This window comes from Phacochoerus africanus, chromosome 16 (assembly GCF_016906955.1).
Source record: "Phacochoerus africanus isolate WHEZ1 chromosome 16, ROS_Pafr_v1, whole genome shotgun sequence".
In the NCBI taxonomy this organism is placed as follows: Eukaryota; Metazoa; Chordata; class Mammalia; order Artiodactyla; family Suidae; genus Phacochoerus; species Phacochoerus africanus.
The window spans coordinates 55,901,076-55,927,916 of NC_062559.1; the positions used below are offsets into that span (position 1 = coordinate 55,901,076).

General features: G+C 52.9%; 1 protein-coding gene across 1 annotated transcript; it reads left to right on the forward strand.

Annotated features, from left to right (window-relative positions):
- ZNF775 (zinc finger protein 775) lies at positions 1–19,553 on the forward strand. Its single transcript, XM_047763673.1, has 3 exons — positions 1–91; positions 8,903–8,979; positions 17,447–19,553. Exons 2-3 carry the CDS (start codon positions 8,949–8,951, stop codon positions 19,006–19,008), a joined length of 1,593 nt encoding a protein of 530 aa, XP_047619629.1. The 5' UTR covers positions 1–91; positions 8,903–8,948; the 3' UTR covers positions 19,009–19,553.
- The last annotated feature ends 7,288 nt before the right edge of the window (positions 19,554–26,841 follow it).

The following is a 26,841-nucleotide window of genomic DNA, read 5'->3' on the forward strand; positions in this document are numbered from 1 at the left end:
CCCGCCTGCCCCGGGACTGGCGGGGCGGGGAGCGAGTGCCCAAGTCGCCCCGGGGTGGCTGTTCCCGTTAACCTTAGCCACAAAGTCAAAGGTATTTATTCTCGTCCCCTCCCTCCGAGTCCCTCTGAATGCGGGCGGGGAGGGGCGTGCGCAGGGACGGACCGTGCTCCGGGGCCAGTCCCCGTCCCGGCTCCTCCTGAGCCGTCTCCACCCAGCCTCCGGCTGGAGGCGGCCTCGGGGTCCCCCGAGGGCCCCGCGCTCTCAGCCCCGAACTTTCTCACCCCCACACAGCTCACGGGGAAAGGGGCCCAGATCGTGCGTGGGGAGGGGCTGCAGGTCGGGGCCGAGAAGGAAGGGGGCGTGAGAGCTGGGGAGACCGGGAGGTGAGCGCGGAGACTGCCCCTTCCCCTTCCCCTCCGGGGGCGCGCTCTACCAGAGCCTGACCCGATGTTCGGGAGCGGTGTCAGTCTCCCCGAAAGACCGAATTCCTGGAGGGCGGGAACCCAGTGCTTGCCGCAGAGTGACACATAGTAGGTGCTTAATAAATGATTAATGGGCGGGCATAAGGATTGAGGGTGAGAACAATGAGAGCTAAGACCACACGAACTGGAGGTGTATGGATATGTGTGTGTGTGTGTGTGTAGGGGGTGGTGTCCCCCAAACCTCCATTCCAGGAAAACGGCCACAGGAGCCAAGATCTCAGTGGGGATGCGGGTAGCGCTGGGGCTTTCTTCCCTGGTGAAGGTGAAGGATATAGACACACTGCCTCCTCCAGCCCTTTGGGCAGGATGGAGCCTGGAGTGTGTCTTGGTCAACCAGACCTGGAGTTGGGTGTGGTCTAAGCCCTAAGCCAGGCTGGTGCTGTCCAGGCTCCCCTATTAGATGTCCTTTTTGGGTCCCGGTGTTCATTTGGAAAACGAAGAGACTAGAGGGTACTAGTCTTCTTTCAACTCTAAGGTTCCATGATTCTGTGCTTAACTTTCTTTTATTTAAATGTTCCCTTGTTAAAATTTGTGTTAATGGTTTACAGCAAGCTGGACCTTGTGCTAGGTGTTGGGGAGTGAGAAACACTCCCTGTGCTAAGATGTTTACAGTCTTGTGTGGAGACATGATACCTCATAGGTGGTATTGGGTTGGGTGGGTGCACAGGTTCAGCAGAGAAGGGCCCCCCACTGAGCCTGGTGTGTTCACAAAGGCTTCCTGGTGAAAGCGATGCCCGATCTGGCCTGGAAAGAGAAGAGCTGGGCAAGGGTATTCCGAGATCTTTCACAGGTGTCCCAAGATGCGGCAAGGTCAGGGAGCCACATTTTGGGATAAGGCAGGTGGGTAGGTTGATGGTGTGGTGAGGAGAGGTGAGCGGAGGCTAGATTTGAAATGGCCCTGCCCAGAAATGTTTAGCTGAACCTGAAAGTACTGGGGAAGCCACCAAAGTATTTTAGGCAAAGTAGTCGCCTGTTTAAATGGTAATTTTAGGAAAATGGCTTTGAGTCTGGGCGATGGAAGACCTGGAGGAGAGAAATGAGCCCTGACCCCCTTGCAGTCTTCAGGTGAGCAGTGCTGAGGCCTGAACGAAGGCAGTGCCAGTGGGAGGTCGTGCAGCTGTTAGAACAGCACTGGGATAATGCAGGGACCCGTGGATGGTGAGGGCTGCGCTCTGTGGCTGTGCAAGGTGGTGCATGGTGAGGATACCCAGGGCAGAGTGCAGAGCTGTGTAGAGGGGTCTGGTCCATGCACCTGGTCCCTGGTGAGGATTAAGCTGAGGAATCCAAGGTTTCCTAGGGTGGGAGTGGCCTGCAGGGTGTGAAACCAGAATCTTTGAGGCAGGGAATGTCACCTCTGGGCCTTGCTTTCCTCTTTCAAAAAGGGGAAGACACTCCCTAACCTTGCCAAGGTCTTTTGAATGCAGTGAGAGGTGGAAAAGTGTTTATAAGTTAAGATGCGATAACTGGTCAAAGTGTTGTTAGCAGTGGGTTTCATCCCCTGCCTTCCATCAGGTAACAGGGTCCCCAGGCCCTGGCAGGCTCCTGAGTCTTGGATTTGAGGAATGTGGGTGCTGCTCTGTCCTCTAAAGGGAGGCGGCTGAGCAAAGACTGGGGATGGGGACGCCATAGATATGGGACAGGCCTGGGGGCAGGGAGGTGGGGTGGGACAGGCCTGGCAAAGGTGTGCATGCTGGGCAGGTGGAGGCAGGAGTCCTGGAAGGACACATCTCAGGGACTGGCATGGACTTGAACCAGGGCCTCTGGGAGAGGGGCGGACGTGACAGGATAAGGTGGCTGCCCTGGCTGGCCATGGACCTGGTTCCCAGGGAGTGCTGGCAAAAGCCACAGGGGTCCCTGAACTGGGCTGTTCCTCTCAGGGCAACCCCAAGATCCAGTTCTGACAAGGGGAGGTGGGAGGGGTGATGGCAATGCAGTGATCTAAAAAGGATTCATTTTGCACCTTACGGACCCTTCCCAGAGTCCTTTGCCAGTGTTTTTCCTGCTCCTTGATACACCAGTTCTATACCCAGTACCGAGTGCTATGTCCATTTGCAGATGGGGAAACTGAGGCCTAGATGAGGGGTCACGGTCTAACTAGAAGGAAACCTGGTCCCCAGGTCTCAGGCCTCCATTCCTGGGCTCTTTCAGCTATGGCGTAGTCTTCTTTCTGCAGGACAGTGGCCCCACCTCTGCCCCCTCTCCTGGGACTGAGGGCCTCAGTGTTTGGGAGGCTGAGGTCTGGAGATGCTGGAGTAGGAGAGAGGGAAGGGGCTGGGCTTGGGAGAAGGTAACAGTGGGGGTGCCCCTGCCCCTTGATGGAGAGGCAGGAGGAGCAGGTGGGGGTGGGAGGGTGAGATGGGTGGGGACCTAGAGGGGCTCAGGAGTTGTGGGGGTTTCGGAAGGATGCTGGGTGTGCTTGTGCTGGGGTGTGGGCTGGAGGCAGGCCTCTGGGAGCTGGGTGGAGGGGGCCTCCCTGGTCTGGGCTAGGACCTTGGTCTGCTTGTCTGGCGGCACAGGCTTAAGAAGGTGGGAAGCCAAAGTTGTCTTGACTCTGATAATGCTTGAAAGCTACTTCTTGGCGATTGGTTTGCAGGTCCTCCTTGGCTATAAACTCTGGAGAAGAGGGTGTGAGATCTGGTGGATCCGGGGATGGGGGACTGATGCTCAGAGGTGGGGCCCAAACAGAGGCCGGTTGAGGCCTCGTGCAGGGGTGGCCTGTGCAGGACCAGCTTTGGGAGAGGGCCTGGTGGCTGTGGAACCAGTCCTGGGAGAGAGGCTACATTGGCTGCCTCCCCCAAGCAAAGACAGGGTGTGAGGCTGTGGGGCTCCCCTGAGCTGAGCTGGCAGGAGAATCCAAGGCCCTTCAGTCTAGCCCCCTGCCTGGTGCTTGGGGCCCCCGGACCTGCTTTTTGCCACTGCCACCCAGCCTTGCCCAGAGGAGGCCCTGCTCCCTGCCCAGCCTCCTCTCTGGGGAGAGGCAGTACCTGGAGCTGCTCTGCCCAGCAGGGCTCTGCAGGTGGCCTTGACCGTGAAAGCTGTCCATGCCCTCTTCCCCTACAAAGCCCGGGCCCATTGCTGAGCGGAGTTTGGGGTTTCTGTATGGCACGGGGTGGGGTGGCGCTCCAGAGCTTCTGAAGCAGCTTGAAGAGTGGCGGTTTAGGAAGAGTGAGCCAGCAGCGGGGGTGTTTGCAGAGAGGGTGCAGAACATGCGGGTGTGGACTGTTCTCAGGCTGCGTGATGAGGGGGAAAGATGGTTTATAGGCTTCAAAAAGTCTAGTGTGTCCGCAGCTGTTGCTCCCAGCAAATCTTGGAGCAGGTTTCTCCATCACCTTCAGCACTGGGGACCCAGGCCTAGGGGTGAGGTCACTTGCCACGGGCAGCTGGGCTCGAATTCAGGGCGCCTGATTCCTGGTGCAGCCTTCAGGAGTGGACTTCAAGGGGCTGACTTGGCTGAGGAGCCAGCCCTGGGAGGCTCTGGTTCCCAGGGGAGAGGGGAAGGGCCTGTCGCCGCCCCCTGGGGGGACGCCTGCAGGCCTGGCTGTGGGTCTCAGGCTGCACTGGCCTGCTGGGCAGAGCCTCATTCTCTTTCTGGGCTCTCTGTGCCCCTCCAGCCTTTTCCCGGCCAGCCCTTGCTGCCTCATGCTGCCCCTCCCCTCAGCTAACGCCTCAGGTGACCCAACAGGTGACAGTTCCCCATCACACTCCCTCCCACCCCTGCCATGGCTTCCTGGCACCCTGTGGCTGCGTTGTTCCAGAAAGGAGTTCTGTTTCCTGGAGCAGTGGCCCAGGGGGACGATCGTGAAGTGGTGAGCACACTCGTGTCAGTGTTTCTGTTTTTCTACCGGTGTGAACGGTAGTGATCTGTGCTTGGGCAGTTCTCCCTGGACGCTTGTATCTCTGGATCAGCTGGCATTTTTGTGGGGTTTTTAGTGTCTCAGTGTCCCTGTACTTTGCACATGCAGTTTTGCAGGTATATACGAGCATCTTTATATTTTTGCATCTTTGAACTTTTGTGTACATCAGATGTTAGAGACGATTGTCTGTGGATATGTTTAGTGTTTAGATCAGTTTTTTTCTCATAAGCCTATGACTGTGGGTTTTTTTTTTTTTTTTTGGGCCATACCCATGGCATATGGAGGTTTCCACGCTAAGGGTTGAGTCAGAGCTGTTGCTGCGACCTACACCACAGCTCATGGCAACGCCAGATCCCCGACCCACCGAGCAAGGCCAGGGATCGAACCCGCATCCTCATGGATACTAGTCAGATTCGTTCCTGCTGTGCCATGACAGGAACTCCCATGACTGTGTCTTTTAAACACCCGCTGATATTAAGTGAAATCTCTTTTCCAGGCAGAGGACATTGTTACCTGGTCCTGAGGTGTTTGTTGATGGTGATGAAGGCCAGAGGCCAGAGGAGCCCCCACTTCTGTCCCCCGTTTGTTTATTTCATTCATTCATTCATTCAGCATAAGCTGGGCACTTTCTGCCTCTGAGAACCTGGCAGTGAATGAGGGAAGGATGCACAGAGTTCCCGCTCCTCGGGAGCACTCCTCAGGGTGGAGGCCGGCGGGGCCTGTGAGCCCTCGCCCAACCCCTGTTCCCTTCCAAACCATGGCCTGAGTTGCTCCCCTGGGGTCTGACCTGCCGGTGTGAGGGGTTGGGGTGGGGGGTCAGCTGGATGGGGAGGGGGACCTTGGGAAGGCTGCCCCTCGTCTGTGGTTTCTGGTGGGAGCAGGTGGTGGGCATAGGGGAGCAGTGGCAGATGGTGTGGCCTTTTGTGGGGGCTCCTAGCTGAGCAGGACCTGGCATCTGGGCCTTTGACCAGAGTTTGGGAGATGCCACCCCTCGAAGCCTGGTGGAGGGCAGGCAGCCTGTCCCCACTCCACTGGTGACAGAGGCACCATCTACTTCTTCCCGATCTGTGAGGAGTGATGTGCTTGGCTGGTGGCAAAGGTCCAGGACCCTGAGATCAGTAGGATGTGGGGTGACCTGGACGTGTCCCTGCACTGCCCCTGCTGGTGGTGGCTTTTCTCCCCAGCCCAGCTGCTGCCCAGCCCCTCCCCACCCTCAGGTTCCTGCTAAGACCGAAGCCCCTTTGTTACCTTCCCTGCCCCAGCCCTCAGCACCTGCCACAGGCCGCAGGCCCGCTTTGTGTGACCTGGCAGTTGTCATGGCAGCTGCCCCGAGAGGCCTTCCCATGGAGGGACTCATCCCAGCTGTGGCCTGATCCAGAGCCAGAGGCTGGGGAGGGGAAGGGGACAGGGTCCTGAGGGAGATGGGGGCCAGAGCGCCACGTGATGGACCAAGCAGCCATTACGGACCCAGTGTCCCTGCTGGGGTGGGATCAGCCCCGGCTGCCTCCTGCTTTCTGGCTGGGGTTCTGCTGGGCGGCCTGCTCACCGAGTTCCTGGGCCTCTCTCTCTCCGGTCAGCCGAGTGGTGTGTCTAGTAGGGCAGGCGGGCGGGTGGGTGGTTGGTGGGGCGAGAAGGGGCATGCAGTGTGGCGGAGCAGGGCAGGGTGTGTGGTGGCCTGGCCAACCTGGAAAGACGCTGCTGTCTCAGGGTCTGTCTGCTGGACACCTGCTGTTTTTCAGATACATCCCACCTGAGCACACAGGCGGAGGCCCCTGAGACATGATCCCTGCCCCTGCTCCTGTCCCCTGTTGCCTCTCCTCCTGTCCCCTGCCCTCCCCTTTCTTACTTCTTCCCTTTGGATCCATGAGGGTCCCTTCCATTTCCTCTTCTCTCTCTTTTTTTTTTTTTTTTGGCTGCACTCACAGCATGCAGAAGTTCCCAGACCAGGGACTGAACTCAAGCCGTAGCAGTAACAACACCGAATGCTTAACTGCTAGGTCACCAGGGGAGTCCTTCCTCTCCTGTGCTTGCTTGGACCATGAGCCCTACTTTCCTGAGCCATGATGTAGCTCCGTGACTCCCTGTGAGTTGGTCACCAAGTGAAGCCCTTTTGCCACCTGAGGTGACTTTGAGTTCCTAATACCTCCTGGAAGACAGAATGGATCAAGTGGGACTGATTTGATTTGGCTTAAGAGGCCTCAGTTAAGTTGTGTAGGGGTTTGTGTATGAGGCTGAGTCCCACCCACTGTCCTCGCCCTGAATTGTGGCCTGGGTCTCGGCTCCCCGTCTGAGATTCCCCACCTTGAGGGAGCCCCCCCCCCCGTTTGCCAGTCCTCAAAGTCTCCTGAGACATTGAATCTCTAGCTGGTGAGAGGCTGCCCCACGGTGGGGGGCTCAGAGTAAGTCGGAGGGAAGAGGTGGTGCTGAGGCAGGAGCACTGGCATCCGTCGGGGGCCCTGAGGAGGGGCCTTCTCCCGCCCTCCTTTGCATCCCCCTTTTCTCTGTGCTGCAGGCAGGTTTCAGTGTCCATAAGAACCCACAGTGGGAGTGCGTGACAGACCCCTGCCTGGGAAATAGAATTAAAAATAAAATCTCCTGCCGACTCAGAAAAGCTCCCCACAAAAGTTTTTGAGTTGAATAAGCACGAGAGTGGAATGCAGTGCGCCTCACAGGCGGTGTGCTAAGACAGACGGAAACCTCACCTGTTACTCGCCCAGCAGATGCGATCCCACTGCACATGTGGGAAAGCTTGCCCCGTCCTCAGGAGCCCATTTGTCCCACGAGCCAGGTGCCACCTCCAACGGGACTGCGACAGGGCTGCTTTTCCCTCAACATTGGCACCTGATGACTCTGAGGTCCTTGAGAAAGACAGTCCTGGGCTGGAAAGCTGGCAAGAGGCTTACTGAGCTTTCGAAGATTTCCTTCCATCTCCCACAGCAGCCAGAGCACTCTGACCAGAAGCTTTCCAAAGACAACGCTCTACCAGAAAAGGGAGGGGAATCCTTCCCTTTTGGCACTGGAGATGGTGGCTTTTCTATTTCTCAGATTCACTGCCCCCACCTCTCTGGGGGAGTCCAGACTCCCCCAGGTCCCTCCTGAAAGGGGACCTTGGGGAGGAAGCATAGGCTGGCGTCCCTGGGAGGCTTGCTGGGGTCCGAATTGCAGACGAGGGGGAGGCTGGGTCCCCTGTGCCTACACGGGGCTGAGCCGAGGTACCCGGTCCTGCAGCGTAAGCCCGACCTTTTGGGGCAGAGGCTGGGACCTGTGGGGAGTTTGGGGGCCAAGGGGGAGTGGCGAGATCCCCGTCCCCAGGAGGGGCTGCCCGTGGCACCAGGTGCAGCAGCCACACCTCTGAGCATGCGTGGTGGGCAGCAGGTCGGTGCCACACACGGCTGTTTGGTGCCCTCTGTGTGGCAGCCCTATCCCAGACCCTGGCACTCGGCGGTGAGCATGGAAAGGCCTGTCTTCAGGGTGTCGGGGAATAAACAGACAAGTAAATATCCTGTCATGTGGGAAAAGGTGTCGGGGAAGAGTGGGAGGTGGCTTTTCACAGGGTGGCCTGAGAAGGCTATTCTGAGGATGTGACATTTAGGCTGAGACCTGGAAGGGGCAGGGGCCATGCAGAGGCGTCAGAGCACCAGGACCGTCCCCGGTCACACCCCAGGCACCAAATGAACCAGTCAGTCAGTGTTCAAAGGACTGAGACTTGGAGTTCCTATTGTGGCTCAGCGGTTATGAGCCCGACTAGCATCCATGAGGATGCGGGTTCAAGCCCTGGCCTTCCTCAGTGAGTTGAGGATCTGGTGTTGCTGGGAGCTGAGGTGCAGGTCACAGATGCGGCTTGGAACCCGAGTTGCTGTGGCTGTGGTGTAGACCACAGCTGTAGTTCTGATTAGACCCCTAGCCTGGGAACCTCCATGTGCCATGGGTGTGGCCCTAAAAAGCAAAAAGTATTCAAGAGATTTAACAAGAAGTTGAGCCCCAGAATGGTGAACAGGCATGAGTTAGCGAGGACCCAGGCTGGCCATGTGTTCTGTCCCAAAGGATGGCAGGGAGGCCCAGGAAATGTTGGCACTGGAACATGAATGGGGACTTTGAAAGAGGGGCTGGTGATTTTGGAGGGACAGTTCTGCCCACCTGGGTATCTTGGTGACAAGGTGGGAGGGCGGGGGGGCGGTGGCGGGGAGCAGTGTCTATAAACTAATCTGAGTTTCCTGGTTCACATCCTTCACCCCCCCACCCCCCACCGCTGCTGCCGTAGTTGTTGGGAGCGTGGGTGTGGGGCTCGGGTCTGGGCTTTAGAAGTTGCAGGATCTTGCCCAGCCATGCCCTTTAGCCCTTTCTCTGACTTGGGGCATGTCTATGGCCCTCTCTGGCCTCAGTTTCTTCTTCATAAAATGGGACTTATATGCATTTTACCTGCCCAGCAGGTATATGTGCTTTGAAAGAAAAAAAAAATCCTGCAGTTAGAAGAGCTCTTGAAAAAGAGGGACTGCCTCCTATGAACGGCTTTCATCCTCATCCCAAAGGCCAACTCTCTTTCCTTTGCTCCCCTCTCACCCACAGACGGCTGGGCAAGGAGCTGCCGTGCTGATGCTGAGGGGCCCCGGGCATGGAGAGTGGCCTGGCTGGTGGCAGCCCAGGTAAGAGAGAAGATGCCCACGGCTTCCTCCTCCCCAGCCCCCTCCCCTCCCTGCGTAGCTGAGAGGGAATTACCTGTGGCCTGTAAGAACCACAGTCTGGGACTGGGACACTGAGGCCACATCAAAGAATGGCGCCAGCACAGACCAGGGGACGGAGAACTGGCCAAGCCCAGCCCTTGCTTGCCAGGCGGGGACACACACACACACACTGCACAGAAATCTGCCAGGGGAAGTCAGGTGTTTGTCAAGTGCTGGGTCAGGGAGTGCGTGGTGATCATGCCCATCACGCCCTGAAAGCCACGTTCGACGGGACAAGCCCTGCTGTTTGTCGGGCAGGAGAGCGAGCATCTCCAGTTCTGCCCATTACCGCTTCCTGAGGTCACTCAATTCACGGTCTGTGTCAGCTGAGCTTAGAGCCAGTGGGGAGAAACACAGCCCTTAGCCCCAGCACCCACTTCCAGATGGAGCAGTCCCAGGGTTGAGACCCGCTCTTGCAGCGTCTGCGGCGGCGGCCCTGGTGTGGGTGTCGCCAGGCTGCGCAGAGGTGATGGCCCAGCCCTGGGAGCCCTGCCCCTCGCTGCTGCACACACTGACTTGGCTCTTCTCCTCCCATCCCTCCAGGGCAGCTGCCCCCGCAGCCCCTGCCCTCCTGGATGATCAAACAGGAGACAAAAATCAGACAAAAGAAGCAGCAGCTCAGAGCGGGGCAGGAGGAGGTCTGGACACCAGGCTGTCCTGGGGCTGGGTCCTGACAGATGGCAGTGGGCATGGCCACCCCACTTCCCAGGCTCCTAACACTTTGAACTGAGAGCACCTGAGGGGTGTGTGTGCGTGTGTGTGATGTGACATTAGTCTTTGCAGGAAAACCTTGGGTTCCAACCGTTTTAGCAGAAGGACCCTTTTGCCCACATAAACTCCTAGGTGAGGTCCGGATTCAGACGTGAGAGATGGACTCCACCAGGTCCTTTGCTCCCCCTATAGCAGCTTCAGGAAGAGATGGCAAAACACCGGCCTGGACCCTGGAGACACTGGGGGACTGGGCGCCACGGTGGTCTGCAGCCCCACAACTTTCCATGCCTACCGGCCAGGCTCAAGACATAACTCTTCTACATGACCAAAGTTTTCAGATAATTCAGAGCTTACCTCTTTTAAGTACCTTTTAATTTTTTAAAATTTTTTTTATGTGAGGTTTTTTTTTTTAATTGTGGTGAAATGTAAATAACATGAAACTTAACTGTTTTTTACCATTTTTATGTGTCTGCATTGGTGGCATGATGTATATTCATGTCATTCTACTGCCATCACCATTAGCTGTTTCCCAAGTTTTTCCGTAACCTCAGAAACTACTCATTAAGGAGGAAGAGCTCTCTATTTAGTGCCCTTTTATTTCATCTGAACCGTTAAGAATTTTAAAAAATGATCCTAAGGAGCTGTTCATACCTTTGGACCAGGCAGGCAGAGGCCTGGTTTCCTCTGGATCGGTGCGCGATCCCTACAGGAAGGTGCCTATGATGATTGAAGTTCCAGCACAAGCCTGTCACATGTCCCCACACGCCACCCCTAGGCCTCAGGGCCTCCTCACATGTCTGGCCACATATTCCCACCTGGGCCCTGGCGCAGCATGGTGGATGTCACGGCCAAGTTCATCAAGGCAAGGCAGCAGCTTCATGGGGCCCTGTCGCCTGAGGACAGTGGCACCCCTCTGACTCGAGTATATTTGGATTCACTGCCTGACCATCCGTTAGACACCCAGCGCTGTTAAATACTTCCACCGGACAGCATTTCAGTGCAGCTAAGGAAACATAGTCAATAAACTCATTCCACTTGGCATTTTCAATTCCTGCCAGTACACAATTTAAACCACTCCTTTCATTTTCAAGTTATTACTCCTGATAAAATGATTTCCCACAACCAAGCAGCTAGGGAGGCCTCACAGCATTGTTTTGCCAGAAGAAGAACTGGCCCCCGACAGGCGCTTTCTGTGACAACCCCTACCCTCCGAGCCCTGTCCCCAGGGTCACCACATCAGTTTCTGTGCCCTCATGGTGGCCAGTGAGGCTGTAGAGTAGAGCAGAGCTCTTTGGCCCCAGAAGTAAAGGCTGCCAGAGTAGAGGGGGGTTTCTGTTTACTTTGTAAGCTATTTTAAAGATTTAAAAATTATGATTTTTGAATTTTTATAAGACTATTCAAATAACACGTATTAAGTGAAGGCCCACTTTGACCTCTCCATCTAGTCCTCCCGTGGTCCATGTCACCTGCAGGGTGACCACCAATTTCAGTTTAGTGTGATTGGTCCCAGAGTGGGATGTCTGTATACACAGAGAGGTATGGTGTTTTGTGTGTGGATTGGATCAGACAACCGATACTTTTTTCCAGCCTTTTTTTTTCCCCTCTTAAATTGTTTTGGAACTCTTTTCACATTGGCATATGTAGCCTCTTTTCAGTTGCTGCATAATATTCCATATTATGAGGAAGGTAAACATTTTGTTAGACTACTATTAATGGGTGATTAGATTGTTTTCTCCTTTTTTAATAATTACAAATAGCACTTCAGTGAATATACTTGGACGTACCTATTTGGACTCATATGTAAGTATATCTTAAGGGAGTTCCAGTTTTGGCATAGTGGGTTAAGAACCTGAAATAGTGCCATGAGGCTGTGGGTTTGATCCCTGATCTCACTCAGTGGGTTAAGGATTGGGCATTGCCTTGAACCGTGGTGTAGGTTGCAGACGCTGCTTTGATCCCGAGTTGCTGTGGTATAGGCTGGTGGCTGTAGCTCTGATTTGACCCCTAGACTGGGGACCTCCATGTGCCACAGGTGTGGCTGTAAAAAGAAAAAAAAAAAATGTGTCTTAGGATAAACACCTAGAGTGAAATTGCTGGTTATGAGGGCTGGAAGAGTCTACGCATTTCCAATTAAATAAGCACTCTCAAGTTGTCCTCAAAGAGTCTGACTTTGTACTTTCCCTGTGTATTGCAAAGTAGGGATGATCTCAGTTGCTACAGTACTTGCTGGAGAGATGGATGAAAGATGCTGCACTCTTATTTTGCACTTTGTTGATTACTAGTGAGGTTGAATCTCTTCTCATCATAGCTACAGGAGTCCTTTATACTCTGTGCTTAGTCCTTGGTCCATTATATATCTGCACATATATTCTCCTAGACATGCGCTGTCCAGTATGTGGCCCCAATGGTTATTTGGATTTAAATTAATTTAAATGAAAGAAAATAAAATCAGTTTCCTCATGGACTGGACACATTTCAAGTTCGGCCAATAGCTCCAATGTTATATGGATTTAATTAACTTAAATAAAAGAAAATAAGAGTTCCCATTATGGCTCAGTGGTAACAAACCTGACTAATAACCATGAGGATACAGGTTGGATTGCTGTTCTTGCTCAGTGGGTTAAGGATCCAGCATTGCCGTGAGCTACAGTGTACGTCACAGATGCAGCTTGGATCTGGCATTGCTGTGGCTGTGGTGCAGGCCGGCAGCTGTAGCTCTGATTAGACCCTAGCCTGGGAACTTCCATGTGCTGCAGTTCAGCCCTAAAATTTGAAAAAAAAAAAAAGAAAGGAAGGAAGGAGGGAAGGAAGGAAGGAAGGAAAAAAAAAAAAAGAAAGAAAGAAAGAAAGAGAGAAAGGGAGAAAGAAAGAAATTCAGTTTCCAATGTACTGGCCACATCTCAAATGCTCTGTAACCACACGTGGCTAGAGGCCATGGTTATGGGACAGTTTGGATATAAAACATCTTTCACTCTCATTGACAGTTTTGTTGGGAAATGCTGCCCTGAAATATTGTTTCTATTTTACTCGTATGTGGTGGTTTTTTTTTTTTTTTTCTTCTTCTTTTTAGGGCTGTACCTGCAGCATATGGAGATTCCCAGGCTAAGGGTCTAATCAGAGCTGTAGCCGCCGGCCTACACCACAGCCACAGCAATGCGGGATCCGAGCCATCTGTGACCTGCACCACAGCTCACGGCAGCCCCGGATCTTTAACCCACCCAGCAAAGCCAGGGATCGAACTCGCAACCTCAAGGTTCCCAGTCAGATTCGTTAACCACTGCGTCACGGTGGGAACTCCATATGTGGCGTTTTAAATTTAGTTTTTAGGTTTTGTGTCTTGTTTAAGAAGACTTCCAATTACCTCTAGACTCTAAATACATTCTCCTGGTTCTTCTAATACTTGTATTTTCTTCTTCTAAACCAGCACTTAAATCCACCTGGAACTGATTTTTATAAATGGTATGAACTGGAAATCTAACTTAAATAACTTAAATATTTTTCCTAAATAGAGAGTTAGTTGGTCCTAAATTGATGACGAGGCCAGCCTTTCACTGTTGACTTGGAATTCTACCTTGTATTACATAGCAAATGATTCTTTTCTATTGATGTATCTGCCTTTTGTGTGTATTCTACACTTTTAATTATTGTTTTTAGCCTTTTTTTTTGTGTGTGTGGGAGGGAACTCACTTGCAGCCTCACCTCACCTGGCTTACATCAATAACAGCTGAAGCACGGAGTTCCCATTGTGGCTCAGTGGGTTAAGAACCTGATTAGTATCCATGAGGATTCGAGTTGGATCCCCAGCTGCCTTCAGTGGTTTAAAGACCTGGCCTTGCCAAAAGCTGTGGTGTAGGTCGCAGATGTGGCTCTGATCTGGTAATGCTATGGCTGTGGTGTAGGCTGATAGCTACAGCCCTAAAAAATAAAAAAATAAAATAAAAAATAAAAACAGCAGCAGCAGTCTAGACTTTTTTAAAAATGGATTTTATTTTTTAACGCAGTCTTAGATTTACAGAAAAAAGTGTAGAAAATACAGAATGCCTTATAGTCCCACTCTCCTGTTTTTCCTGTTATTAACATTTCCTATTAGGGTGGTATATTTATTACAATTGATGAACCTTATTAATACATTTTTATTAAATAAAGTCTATAGTTTACATCAGGGTTCCCTCTTTGTGTTGTATGTTCTGAGCACAAATGCTCAATGTCCTGTCCACCATTACATACAGAGCAGTTTCACTGCCCTAAAGTCCTCTGTGCTCTGCCTATTCATTTCTTTCCCCCAACCCATCAGCCCCTGGCAGCCACAGATCTTTTTACTGTCCCCATGGCTTTGCCTTTGCTAGAATCTCATATAGTGGGAATCATACAGTATGTAGCCTTTTCAGACTGTCTTTGTTCGCTTAGTCGTATGCACTTACATTTCCTCCATGGCTCTTCAAGGCTCGGTAGCTCATTTCTTTTTATTGCTGCATAATACTCCATTGTCTGGCATACCGTAGTTTATCCATCCCCCCGTTGAAGGACATCTCTTGTTTGTGTCTAGGTTTTGCCTATTATGAATAAAGCTGCTGTAAACATCTCTACAGGGCTTTGTGTGGACCTAAGTTTTCAGCTCCTTTGGGTAAATACATAGGAGAATGATTTGCTGGCTCATATGGTACAAGAATATTTAGTTTCATAAGAAACTGACAAACTGTCTCCTAAAGTGGCTGTACCACGTTACATCCCCACCAGCAACGAATGAGAGTTCCTGTTGCCCCACATCCTTGTCAGCATTTGGTGGTGTCAGTGTTTTGGATTTTAGCCATTCTAAGAGGTGTGTGGTGATAGTATTTTAGCTTTTAATGCTGCATAAGCCAAATTCTTCCTTGCTCGTTTTTAGAATTTCTGGGTGATATATACACCTTGCAAATTGTATAATTTACTTAATTAGCATTACACTGAATTTAAACATTGGGAGTGAAGAGCTTCTTGTCTAGGCATGTAATGTACTTGTTCTTTTATTTACATTTTCTTTAGCCGTTCAATAAAGTCTAATAGTTTTCTTTACATGTTTTGCACGTATATTAGGTAATGCTTGCAGTTATTTTATAGCTTGTACTGCCATTTTAAAAAAGTTAGGAGTTTTAATGTTTTTTTAATCTGGCAATTTTGCTGAAATTTTATTTCTTTTTTCTTTCTTTTTTTTTTTTTGTGTGTGTGTCTTTTTAGGGCTGCTTCCCCCGGCATATTGAGGTTCCCAGGCTGGGGGTCCGATCGGAGCTGTAGCTTCCCGCCTACACCAGAGCCACAGCAACGCGGGATCTGAGCCGTGTCTGCAACCCACACCACAGCTCACGGCAACGCCGGATCCTTAACCCACTGAGCAAGGCCGGGATCAAACCCACAACCTCATGGTTCCTAGTCGGGTTCGTTAACCACTGCACCACGATGGGAACTCCCTGAAATTTTATTTCTAATAATAGGTCAGTGGATTCTCATGCATATTCTAGGTTAATAATTATCAGCAAATTACAGTTTTCATATCTATCTGTATATATATATCTTTTCTCCCTTTGTTCCTAACTTGAATAGGCTTCTAAACTTTGGCCCTCAGTTATAACATTTGCTGCATATTTTCTAGTTGAGCTCCTTTGTTGACCTAAGAAAGTTCTTTATGTTCCTAGTTTGCTAAGAGCTCCCTTTTTTCTTCAGCCCCCTCTCCTACCCTTCTCCTTTCCCACTTCCTTCTCTCCCTCCAGAAGTGATGGACTTATCATAGGACTTTTCCATGCCTATCGAGATGGTATAAGGTTTTGCATGTTTGCAAAGTTAATGTCATGGACAGTATTACGCCATCTTTGCTGTCCTGGGAAAGATCCAGCAAAGCCATGGACTGTTCTTTGAACACCACTGAACTTGCTTTGCAATGTTTTTGCTTGTTTGCTTTTTGCAGCTACTTTCAAAGAACGATAAACCTGTAATTTCCTGCCCACCCCATCCCTGTCTTGTTTTGCCACTGGATCATGTTAACGTGTGGGCACCACACCCACCCACCCCCTGCCCCTGCCCCTGCCCTAGTCAAGGTCATAGTTTATGTCAGTTGGGAATAGTCCTGCCCTTGAAGTTTTAGTAGAACCTATTTATAAGTGGCCTGTTACCCATTCTCGAGGAAGAACTTTAGCTTTCTTTTCAGTCTCTTCTAATTATTTATATTATAGACATGGTTTCTACCTACTCTTGAGTCAGTTTGGTTAATTTATTTTCTCACAAAATCATCCCTTTTACACAGATTTTTCAAATTGACATAACATCTCAACATAGTATTTGAGGGTTTACCAGAATCCTTTTTATATCTTTATGTTCCTTGTATCCTATAGTCTCTGCTTTTGTCTTTATTAATTACTTCCTCTTATTTCCCTTGGGTTAACATTGTTGTCTTTTGAATGTTGGCACCTGTTGTTTAGAGGTTCTTTTCCTTTGTTCACAAATGTTTCATACATTTTTTATTGAACATAAACTTTATATTGAAGTGTAACAGCCAGAGAAGTACCTAGGTCGCAAGCTCTGTACCTGATCGTAAAGTGAATGCACCTCTGTAGCCAGTGCCCAGATCCAGGAGAACACTGTCAGAGCCCCAGGAGTGGGCCAGGCCCCCTTCCAACCACAGTGCCCTTGGTCATTATCCTGACTTCTAACTCATCAATTCGGTTGCCAGTGTAGAAGTGGAATCAGACAGGCTGTATTTAGCGTCTGGAGCAGACCTTTCCATCATGGCTTATGTCCATGAGCCAGAAGCAGGGCGCCCCAGCTTAGCAGCTGTTGGTGTGTGGACTCAGTTTAGTATAAGGATAAGGCAACACCTGTTCTGGGTGCCAAGACCTTTCTGGCCTATTTTCTTGTTCTTTTTTTCTTTTTTTTTTTTTTTGTCTTTTTAGGGCCACACCCACAGCATATGGAGGTCCCTAGGCTAGGGGTCAAATTGGAGCTACAGCTGCCAGCCTACACCACAGCTACAGCAACAGTGAATCCGAGCTGTGTCTTTGACCTACATCACAGCTCACAGCAATGCTGGATCCTTAACCCACTGAGCGAGGCAAGGGATCAAACTTGTGTCGTCATGGATGCTAGTCAGATTCATTTCCGCTGAGCCATGATGGGAACTCCCCTTGTTCTGGGTTTTGTTGAAGAACCACCAGGTTGCCAAGCAGGTGAGGCACCCCACCACAGCTGCTGCCCTGGAGCAGGCCTGGCAGTGACATGGGCCTGGGCACGCACTGGCCCAGCCAGAGCTCTTAGGAAGAGAACGACATGTTTTGAAATTTGGCCACTTTCTGCTTACTCTCTGGATGGGGAGGCTGACCTGGATTTTGCTGTCTTTAACCGTCTCTGCATCTCCTGGACCTTGGGGGAGAGAGGGCGGGCAGCGGTGTGGCCTTGGCACAGCAGCAGTCACTTATTGTTTCCTTCCTGTATGTCTTCTTTGCCCTCCTGCACGCTCCAACCTGCCCTTGTCCTTCCTACTCTGCCTCCTTCTCCTTTCTCCATTTCCTCCTCTGTAAGCATTTCCCTCTGCATTCTTTTCTCTCGCCCTATTTTCTGCTAAGCTCTGCTCTCCTGACACTTCCTTCTCTCCCGCCCTTTCTCTCCAACCCGCCTTGACTCTCCTCATCCTCTTTCCCTCTGCTTCCCGCAGGGGATGGGCTGGTGATGAAGATCAAGCAAGAGAAGTCCGAGTGGCTCCCGCAGGCGCTAGTGCCACAGGCTGCGCTTTCCCAGAAGGATAAGGAGAACATTTTCCAGCAGCATCGGGGCCTCCCGCCCTGCCAGACCACGGGGAAGCCTCGAGCCCTGGGGGGACAGGAGGAGACTGGGGGTCCAAGGTGGGCCCCTCCCACGGAGCAGGATGAGGGCCCGGCAGGTCGGGCTCCTGGGGCGGCCCCCGGCCCCCTGAGCCCCACCTTTTCTGCCGGCGAGGGTCACTTCGTGTGCCTGGACTGCGGGAAGAGGTTCAGCTGGTGGTCGTCCCTGAAGATCCACCAGCGCACGCACACGGGCGAGAAGCCATACCTGTGCGGCAAGTGCGGCAAGAGCTTCAGCCAGAAGCCCAACCTGGCGCGCCACCAGCGGCACCACACAGGCGAGCGGCCCTTCTGCTGCCCCGAGTGCGCCAGACGCTTCAGCCAGAAGCAGCACCTGCTCAAGCACCAGAAGATCCATTCTCGGCCCACCGCCCACCCGTGCCCCGAGTGCGAGCGCTGCTTCCGCCACCAGGTGGGCCTCCGCATCCACCAGCGAGCGCACGCCCGGGACCGTCAGGGCGCTCGCTCCGGGCTGCAGGCGCTGCTCCGGGACGCCGCGTCCCGCCGGGGCTGTCGCCTGCGGCCGGGGCCCCAGCGGGGGCGCCCCGAGTGGGCCTGGCTGGGGCTCTGCCAGGGCTGGTGGCGCCAGCCGGGGCCCCGGACCTCCGCCCCCTCGGAGCCGCGCCAGTTCATCTGCAACGAGTGCGGCAAGAGCTTCACGTGGTGGTCGTCGCTGAACATCCACCAGCGCATCCACACGGGCGAGCGGCCCTACCCGTGCCCCGAGTGCGGGCGCCGCTTCAGTCAGAAGCCCAACCTGACGCGCCACCTACGCAACCATACCGGCGAGCGCCCGCACCCCTGCTCGCACTGCGGCCGCAGCTTCCGCCAGAAGCAGCACCTGCTCAAGCACCAGCGCACGCACCTGCCCGGCGCCCCGGCCGCGCGCCGCCCCGGCTGCGCCCAGAGCTGCCCCGGCCGCGCCGCTCTGCGGGCCCACCCGCGCGCGCACCTCGCCCCCGCCGCCCCCGCGCCGCCGCCGTCCCCCGCACCTCCCGCCCTGGACGCCCCCGGCCTGTCGCCGTCGCCACGCGCCCCCGCGCCGGCCGGGGCGCCCGGGGACATGCTGTGGGGCCGAGCGCGGGCGGGTGGGCCTGGCGAGCCGCGCCAGTTCATCTGCAACGAGTGCGGCAAGAGCTTCTCGTGGTGGTCGGCGCTCACCATCCACCAGCGCATCCACACGGGCGAGCGGCCCTACCCGTGCCCCGAGTGCGGGCGCCGCTTCAGCCAGAAGCCCAACCTGACTCGCCATCGGCGCAACCACACGGGCGAAAGGCCCTACTTGTGCGCCGCCTGCGGTCGCGGCTTCAGCCAGAAGCAGCACCTGCTCAAGCACCAGCGCGTTCATCGGGGGTCCCTGGCGCCCACCCCCAGCGCCAAGGGCGAGGCGCTTTAGGGCGCCTGGACCCAAGCCGACCTGTGGGGGGGCGGGGAAAGGAACGCTTGCCGGGTGCGTGTGGGTAATGGCAGGAAGGGTGGCTTTTAGGACCCCAAGGGTGAGCCCTTATCAAATGGTTTCTTCAAGGCTCTGAGACCTGAGAACAGAATTCCAGAAGCCTCCCCAAAGGGGGACCAGGCAAAGTCCCAGGAAAGGCAGAGGGAAGAAATAAGACCGGACATCTTCACCCTGGAGCCTGGATGTGTCCGTGATGGTTGAGGCTTGTCCTTCCTCAGAGGTGGGACCCCAACCCTCAGACACTGAGGGACGGGGCGCCCTGGGAGAGGCTCCCTGAAACGGCCCTGATCTGGACTGGGCAGCTGTGGCACCGGCCTGTCGCGCTCAGCTGCGGAATGGCCCAGGGACTGTCCTGGTGGGGGAGTCTCAACAGCCTGATGGCAAGATGGGAACTGGAAGCTGTGGCTGGGAAGGGCAAGCACATCCCCAGCACCAAGGCCAGCGTCCAGCACTTGATGGCCCCTCAATACATGTTTTTGGAAGGAGTGAGTGGTTCCATGGTCCTTCTCAACGCCGAGTACCCCACTGTCCAGGGTGCTGTTATGGCCTGCCTGACCATAGGACTGGTGTGTGTGTGTGTGTGTGTGTGTGTGTGTGTGTGTGTGAGAGAGAGAGAGAGAGAGAGAGAGAGAGAGAGAGAGAGAGAGAGAGAGAGAGGGAGAGAGAGAGAGGGAGGGAGGGAGAAAGGTAAGGCTGGAACTAGGGTGGGGAGGGACCTGCTGCAGGAGAGTGCTGACTGTGTCCCTGGGACCCCGAGGGCACTGCCTGGGGTTCTTGTAGATGTTGGTGTTGCAGAGAGAAATGAAGGATTGACTGTCTCACATGGTCTTTCCATCTTTTAGTTTTTTTTTTTTTTAAAGGACATACCCGTGGCATATGGAGGTTCCCAGGCTAAGGGTCAAATCAGAGCTGCAGCTGCTGGCCTGCACCACAGCCACAGCAATGCCAGATCTGAGCTGCGTCTGTGACCTACACCACAGCTCATGGCACTGCCGGGTCCTTAACACACTGAGCGAGGCTAAGGATGGAACCTGCATCCTCATGGATACTAGTCAGATTCTTAACCTGCTGGACCACAGCGGCAACTCCCTTGCTGTCCTTTCTAAGCCACCTTTCCTGAATCCCAGGTGCGTGTGTGTGCAGAGGGATCCATTTGCCCCAGGACCAGGGCAGGGAGCTTTGGCCATGAGCATAGCCACTCCCCATGGCCAGTTCTTGCTGGTGGTGGAAGGCGGTCTCCTCTCCCCTTTTCCCTCTCCAAGACAGCTTTGTCACTTCCCACATACCCCTCTTGACCTCTAGCCCCCCTCAGAGGTCAGCCCTCATGCTCTTTGGAAAGCTGGGGCCCTGTGCTGACAGAAGGACCCAGAGCTCCAGCCTGGCTGGAGCCTTGGATGGTGTCTTCCCACAGGAGGGGAGGGGGTTATGGGGGGGTGGGGGGGGTGTTGGGGTACCAAGGTTGGATAGCTGAGGAGGTGGGAGGGAAAGGGGGGAAGGGGGGAAGCTAGGGTGACTCTGTAGGAGGAGGAACCATGCCTGCCTGCCTCCCAGAGGCCTGCAGAGTTTTCCCTTGAACTCAGAGGAGCTGTGCAGTCACCCTGGCTTCTGGTGACCCCGCTTTTCATGTTTTGTTTAATCCCTTTCATCTGGCAGGAGTTTTCATTGTAGCATCACAAAAATAAATAAGTAAAATAACATGGCGGCGATCCAGCTAACTTGGGTGTCAAGTGCTGGTAATGGTTAATGTTCAGCCAGGGCTGCTGACTTGAGGTCCAGGCCTTTGATCACCAACCATGCTGTGTGAAACCTCCCAAGTGGGTGAGCTGTGCCCTTCAGGGTACACTCTGGGAAGCCAGGTGTCTTGGGTCTTATAAAAAAAAACTTTAATGATGGGGGAGGCTCAAGGGTTATTTGCTTCCTCAAACCCTGAGCAAGCCCTCTTCCTCTGGGAAGCATCCCAGAGGTACCATGCCTGCACAGAGAGCCCTGTCCAATCAGGTTCCTGAGGGCAGTGTGGGCCGATGCTGAAGAGATGAGCTGGCGGGAGTTTCTGTCCACTAGAATGTGCTATTGTTCACAAATGGCCTGTTTAAGGATCAGATCAATCAAACAGCTGTGTTGGTAGGACATCCCCCCAAGTCATAAAAAGCCTGTTCACTGACCCCGGGCAACAGACCCTCTCACAAATGGGTGCTCTGGGTCACAAGGGGATCAGGGCCAAGTCCATCAGGGTGAAGAATTACTGAGGTGTACGCCCCTTTGACCAGGTCAGGGGATGGCTCAGCACTGATGGACTAAACAAGCGTGCTATGTGCCAGGCACTGTGTCAGACCTCAGGGCTGAGTAAGCCACTGTCTCAGTGGGCTCGGGCTGACATCACACCACCGCAGGCTGGGCGCTTAGACCACAGTCCAGAGGCTGGCAACACCACCACAGGCTGGGCGCTTAGACCACAGTCCAAAGGCTGGCAAGTCCAAGATCAGGGTGCTGGCAGATTCTTTTCCTGATGAGAGCCAGCTTCCTGGCTTGCAGATGAGCACCTCCATATCCTCACAGGGGAGATATGGGGAGTGGGGGGTGGAGAAAGGGGGAGGGGGGGAGAGAAAACCTGGTCTGTTTCTTAGAAAAACACCAATCTCATCAGGACCTCACTCTTTTTTTTTTTTTTTTTTTTTTTTAAATTCTCTTCTTAGAGCTGCACCTGTGGCATATGGAAGTTCCCAGGCTAGGGGTCGAATCGGAGCTGTAGCTGCTTGCCTACGCCACAGCCACAGCAGTGCCAGGTCCGAGCCATGTCTGTGACCTACACCACAGCTCACGGCAACGTCAGGTCCTTAACCCAATGAGTGAGGCCAGGTATCAAACCCATATCCTCAAGGATCCTAGTTGGGTTTGTTACCACTGAGCCACAATGGGAACTCCTCAGGACTTCACTCTTCCAACTTCATCCAAACCTAATTTCTAATTGCTCCCCAGAGGCTCTATCACCAGATACCATCACACTGGGGGCAGGGCTTCACGGCTCCGTCTGCAGCGATCACAGACCCTTCCCTTGAGGAGCTTGCAGTCCTTTACGGAGACTCATCTTGATTCACAGCCTGGAACAATTTGTACGGTCAGGTCAACTCTTCAACAGATTGTTCCCAGCAAGGCTTTCTTATTTGCCATCTCATTTCATTGCCACGAGTGGGTGATCTGGGCAGGGCAGTGATCTAGGAGAAGGGGATGGGGACGGTGGCACTAGTCCATGCCAGGTCATGTTGCAAGTGGAGAGCAGGTCCCAGGGCTCCTGTTAGCCTAAACCTCTTCCGCCATCACAATTATAGGCTTCTGTGCGAGGCCCGGCATTGTCAACTTCAATGTTAATTCCCTTTCATTTAAAAATAATAAAACTAGGCCAGAGAAAATTTAGGAAGAGGCACGTCATGAAATCAAAGACGAGGAGGTCAGACTTCTCCTGGTGGTTTACAGTTCAAAATGTTCTGGAGTGTGCTGAGATTAAAGGGTTGCACAGGGGAACAGAAAACAACTATGAATAAATAAATCAGGGTCTTAAAAGACTTCATTTATATCCTGTCCACAGCCAGGTAAGTGCAGGTCTGCAGTAGGGATGCAGGGCCAAGCTGCCCCCAGGCCAGATGAGCTTGGTGGAGTTGCAGGTCCTGGAGGCCAGATGACCTTGGCAGAGCTGCAGGTCCTGGAACTGCCTGCATCATTCTTGTGTCCTTTGTTAGCTGCAGCCCGGGAGCTAAGACAAATGACTTAGGTACTAGGAAAGTGCGCATCCTTTGGCAAGCAACATGAGTTGGCGCAATGGCAGCCTTCTTGGGAGTATGTGGTTCCCCACCACCCAGCCCCAGGGAACGATGCCCTGAGCAGCAGGGAGAGTGCCTGGTGGGGGTGGGGGCTGCAGCTGAGGCTTTTCATTTTCTTTTCCTTGTTAAAGAAATTTGGGTTTGGTAAAGAGGTATCCTCAACCTTTGGCAAGAGGAGTGTTGGGGCTGAAAATAGTATGTTCTTACATATCACTGGTCTTCCTGGATCCCAGCAGAGACAGAAATAAATGGTACCCTGGAGATTGTTCTTCGGGATAAAAAGAGCTCCATGTCTCCCAGGTTACTCAGATCAAGAGAGGGAGGTGCCCTAGACCAGCAGTGTCGGGAGAACTTTTTTGTGATGATGAGATGTTCTACATCTATGCTGTTCAATACCATGGCCACCAGCCATGTGTGGCTATGGAGCACTTGACTGTGGCTTGTAAGGCTGAGGACCTGAATTTTAAATGGTGTTTGATTTTAATTCATTAGATGTAAAGAGCCAAATGTGGCTATTGGACAGCATAGCCCTATGGATAAGGCCCCTATTGAGAAGAAGCAGAAAAGTTATCTCTCACCCCTGCCCATCACCCCAAGCTAGAAAGAGCTTTTGTTGTTGTTGTTGTTGTTGGGAATTAATGGACAGAGCCAGCTCTATGGCTCGACTCTGGCTTTGCCATGTAAGCTGTGGGACCCCGGGCAAGTAACCTGTGTAAAGCATGTAGTATAGTCCCTGGCAAACAGCAAGCACTTAATAAATGATAGTTATGGTCGTTATTGTAATAAACCCCATGCGTGGCTACTTGCATGCCATTTATAGAAATAGCTGTACTGGGAGTTTCCGTTGTGGCGCAGTGGTTAACAAATCGGACTAGGAACCATGAGGTTGCGGGTTTGGTCCCTGGCCTTGCTCAGTGGGTTAAGGATCTGGCATTGCCGTGAGCTGTGGTGTAGGTTGCAGATGAGGCTGGGATCCCGCGTTGCTGTGGCTCTGGCGTAGGCTAGTGGCTACAGTTCTGATTGGACCCCTAGCCTGGGAACCTCCATATGCCACAGGAGCAGCCCTAGAAATGGCAAAAAAAAAAAAAAAAAAAAAAAGGAATAGCTGTACTATGGAAAGAGAAGGAAAGGGTTTTCCCCAGAGCTCAATCACCGTAAGAAGTTAACTGGTAGGGAGTTCCCGTCGTGGCGCAGTGGTTAACAAATCCGACTAGGAACCATGAGTTTGCGGGTTTGGTCCCTGGCCTTGCTCAGTGGGTTAACGATCTGGCGTTGCCGTGAGCTGTGGTGTAGGTTGCAGATGCGGCTCAGATCCCGCGTTGCTGTGGCTCTGGCGTAGGCTGGTGGCTACAGCTCCGATTCGACCCCTAGCCTGGGAACCTCCATATGCCGCGGGAGCCGCCCAAGAAATAGCAACAAAACAACAACAACAATAACAACAACAACAACAACAAAAGACAAAAAAAAAAAAGAAATTAACTGGTGTCAGGCATGCTGCAAGTTTAGGAGCTGAATGGATGTCCTGGGTCACCTGCTGGGTTTTAAATTCAAGGAGAAAGAACTTTGGAGCCAATGAGAACTCATCTCCATCCGGGTCTCTGCAGTGCCTCCCAGCCCTAAGCTGGGGTTGGGACTCTAACTTGCCCGCAGCCCCTGGTCCCTTACATAACAGGCTGGCCGTGGGGCCACCTTTTCCATCCACCACTCTCAGGTGTAATATACAGATGCATATTCATTCACCCAGCGGGTGTTGACTGACACCCTAGGCTGGGCCCTATGGATACAGAGATGCTGAAAACACTTTGAAACTCACAAGCTGGTGGGAAAACAAAGGGTAAGTAAATCCTGGTTTGAAGGCAGCACAGGTGCTTTGGGGAGGGATGTTAAGACCACCATCCAATCTGGGGAGACAGGAGGAGCTGGAGGATGACAGGCTGGTCCCCGTGAAGGAGCACCTGGGTCCAGGGGAGTGCATGGAGATGTTTGTCCAGCTAGTGCGCCCACGATGGGAAGAATCCCGGGGCTCTGAGCAGGACTCTGGCTGAGCCAGACCAGCCTCTACCCAGAGGGAAGCCACAGGCCAGCTGTTCTCTGGGAGTCTTGGCTGTGAGCAGGGTCCAGAGTCGGGCTGTCACATGAGCCTTGCAGAGTGCTGGGGATGCCATGCCAGCCTCTGGCCCTGCCTGTAGGAAGAAGCACAGCTGCGCTTGCAGAATATTTCCCCACTGCCATTCTGTTGTGCTTACCAAAGCACGTGAAAACGGCAGGGGGAGATGGGGGGGATGCTTATGAAACCAGAGAAACAAGTGACTCAGCAGAAATCACACACAGAGGCAGAACAGAGGAGGGAGGCCTCCCAGAGCCCTTGGCATTCCCACTAGGTAGTGGGTGCTGTCTGCCTCCCCCCCCGCCCCACTTCCAGCTGTGTTCCTCTCCTTTCTGCCTTGGCACAGCTTACCTGGAAAATGCTGCTAAAAATATGGGTGACATCCTCAGGTATGATGTTGATTTCCCTTTTGAAAAATTTGCTCATTAATTAAGTGTCCCCATTTCTCCTGTGTGGCCTGCAGGAGAGATGAAAGCTGGTGGCTCTGGCAGGGGAGAATTTTGGCAACAGAAGCTGGAGAGCTAAGAGGTGTGGCTGCTCCATGAACAGATCTCCAGGGGCCTGGGTGGAGTGTGGGTGTGGTCTGTCAAAGCCACAGGAGCTCTACACTCGGCCCTTGGGGTAAACATCTGTCCACGTGGATTCATTTCTTTGGGCTTCCCAGAATGCCCCCCTCTATTTGAAATACCAGTCTGCTTGGGATGTCTCACTCACAAAGCTCCACGTACCTGGATGAGGTGCTATGGGAGCAGCACAGATGGGGGTAGGGGTGGGGTGGGGGTCCTTAAGAAGCTGAGAGGGACCCTGTTGGAATAGACTGATCCACTTGGCAAGCGGTGAAAGCTGCCAGGCCTGACTTTCAGTAAGGGATTGATTTTAATCCCCAGTGGGCCCCACCTGGAATTCTTCACTTCCCAGACTCTAAAAGGCACACTGGGTACCTGCAGAGTTGCAGGAGGGACCTCATGAGGCGGAGAGGCCTGTGTCTCCTGGAGCCCTTCATCAAGAATAGTGCCACCACCTGCTGTGAGGAACACTGCCGGGACTTATTCCAGCATCCCACCTGCTTCATCCACCTGGCAGCTACACAGGGGCCCTGGAGGAAAAGGCTGGCTGATGCTCCTCTAGCACTTTTTTCTTTTTTTCTTTTCTTTTTAGGGCCACACCTGCAGCACACACAAGTTCCCAGGCTAGGGGTAAATTGGAGCTGGAGCTGTGACCTATACCACAGCCACAGCAATGAGGGATTCGAGCGCGTCTGTGACCTACACTGCAGCTCATGGCAATACAGGATCCTTAAGCCACTGAGTGAGGCCAGGGATCTAACTTACATCCTCATGGATACTAGTCAGGTTCTTAACCTGCTGAGCCTCAGTGGGAACTCCTGTTCCTCTAGCACTTTTAATTTCAAAAAATCATTTTACCTCTCCAGGCTCAATTTCTTTATAAACTGTAAAAAAAAAAAAAAAAAAAAAAAAAAAAAAAGAAAAGAAAAGAAAAGAAAAAAACCAACTTTGCAGATATTTTCTCACTCTGGATGAGATGATTTCTTCTGATCCCGGCGGGCACAGTTTCCGGTTTCCGGTCGAGGCAGCAGAGTGGTGCCAGGGAGAGTGAGCTGAGTCCTGGACCTGGGCTCTGCCACTTGGAGCCTCGGGTCTCAGAGGCAAGCTGCTCTGTGTTTCCATTTTATTGTACTTTCCCACCTAGAAAGTGGGATAATGACAACTGTATAACCTAGATGCCACCCGGTTACTGGAAGTCTCCCATGACATAATATATAGGATTGGGCTTCGTAATAGGAGAAGTATAGGTAAGGGGTAATATTAAGTGACATTTCGAAACTGGAGT

Bases quoted from the DNA above. Each gene is read 5' to 3' on its own strand.
- ZNF775 (XM_047763673.1), top strand. From the start codon at position 8,949: ATGGAGAGTGGCCTGGCTGGTGGCAGCCCAG. The intron at 8,980-17,446 runs GTAAGAGAGAAG...TGCTTCCCGCAG, and splicing joins CCTGGCTGGTGGCAGCCCAG to GGGATGGGCTGGTGATGAAG.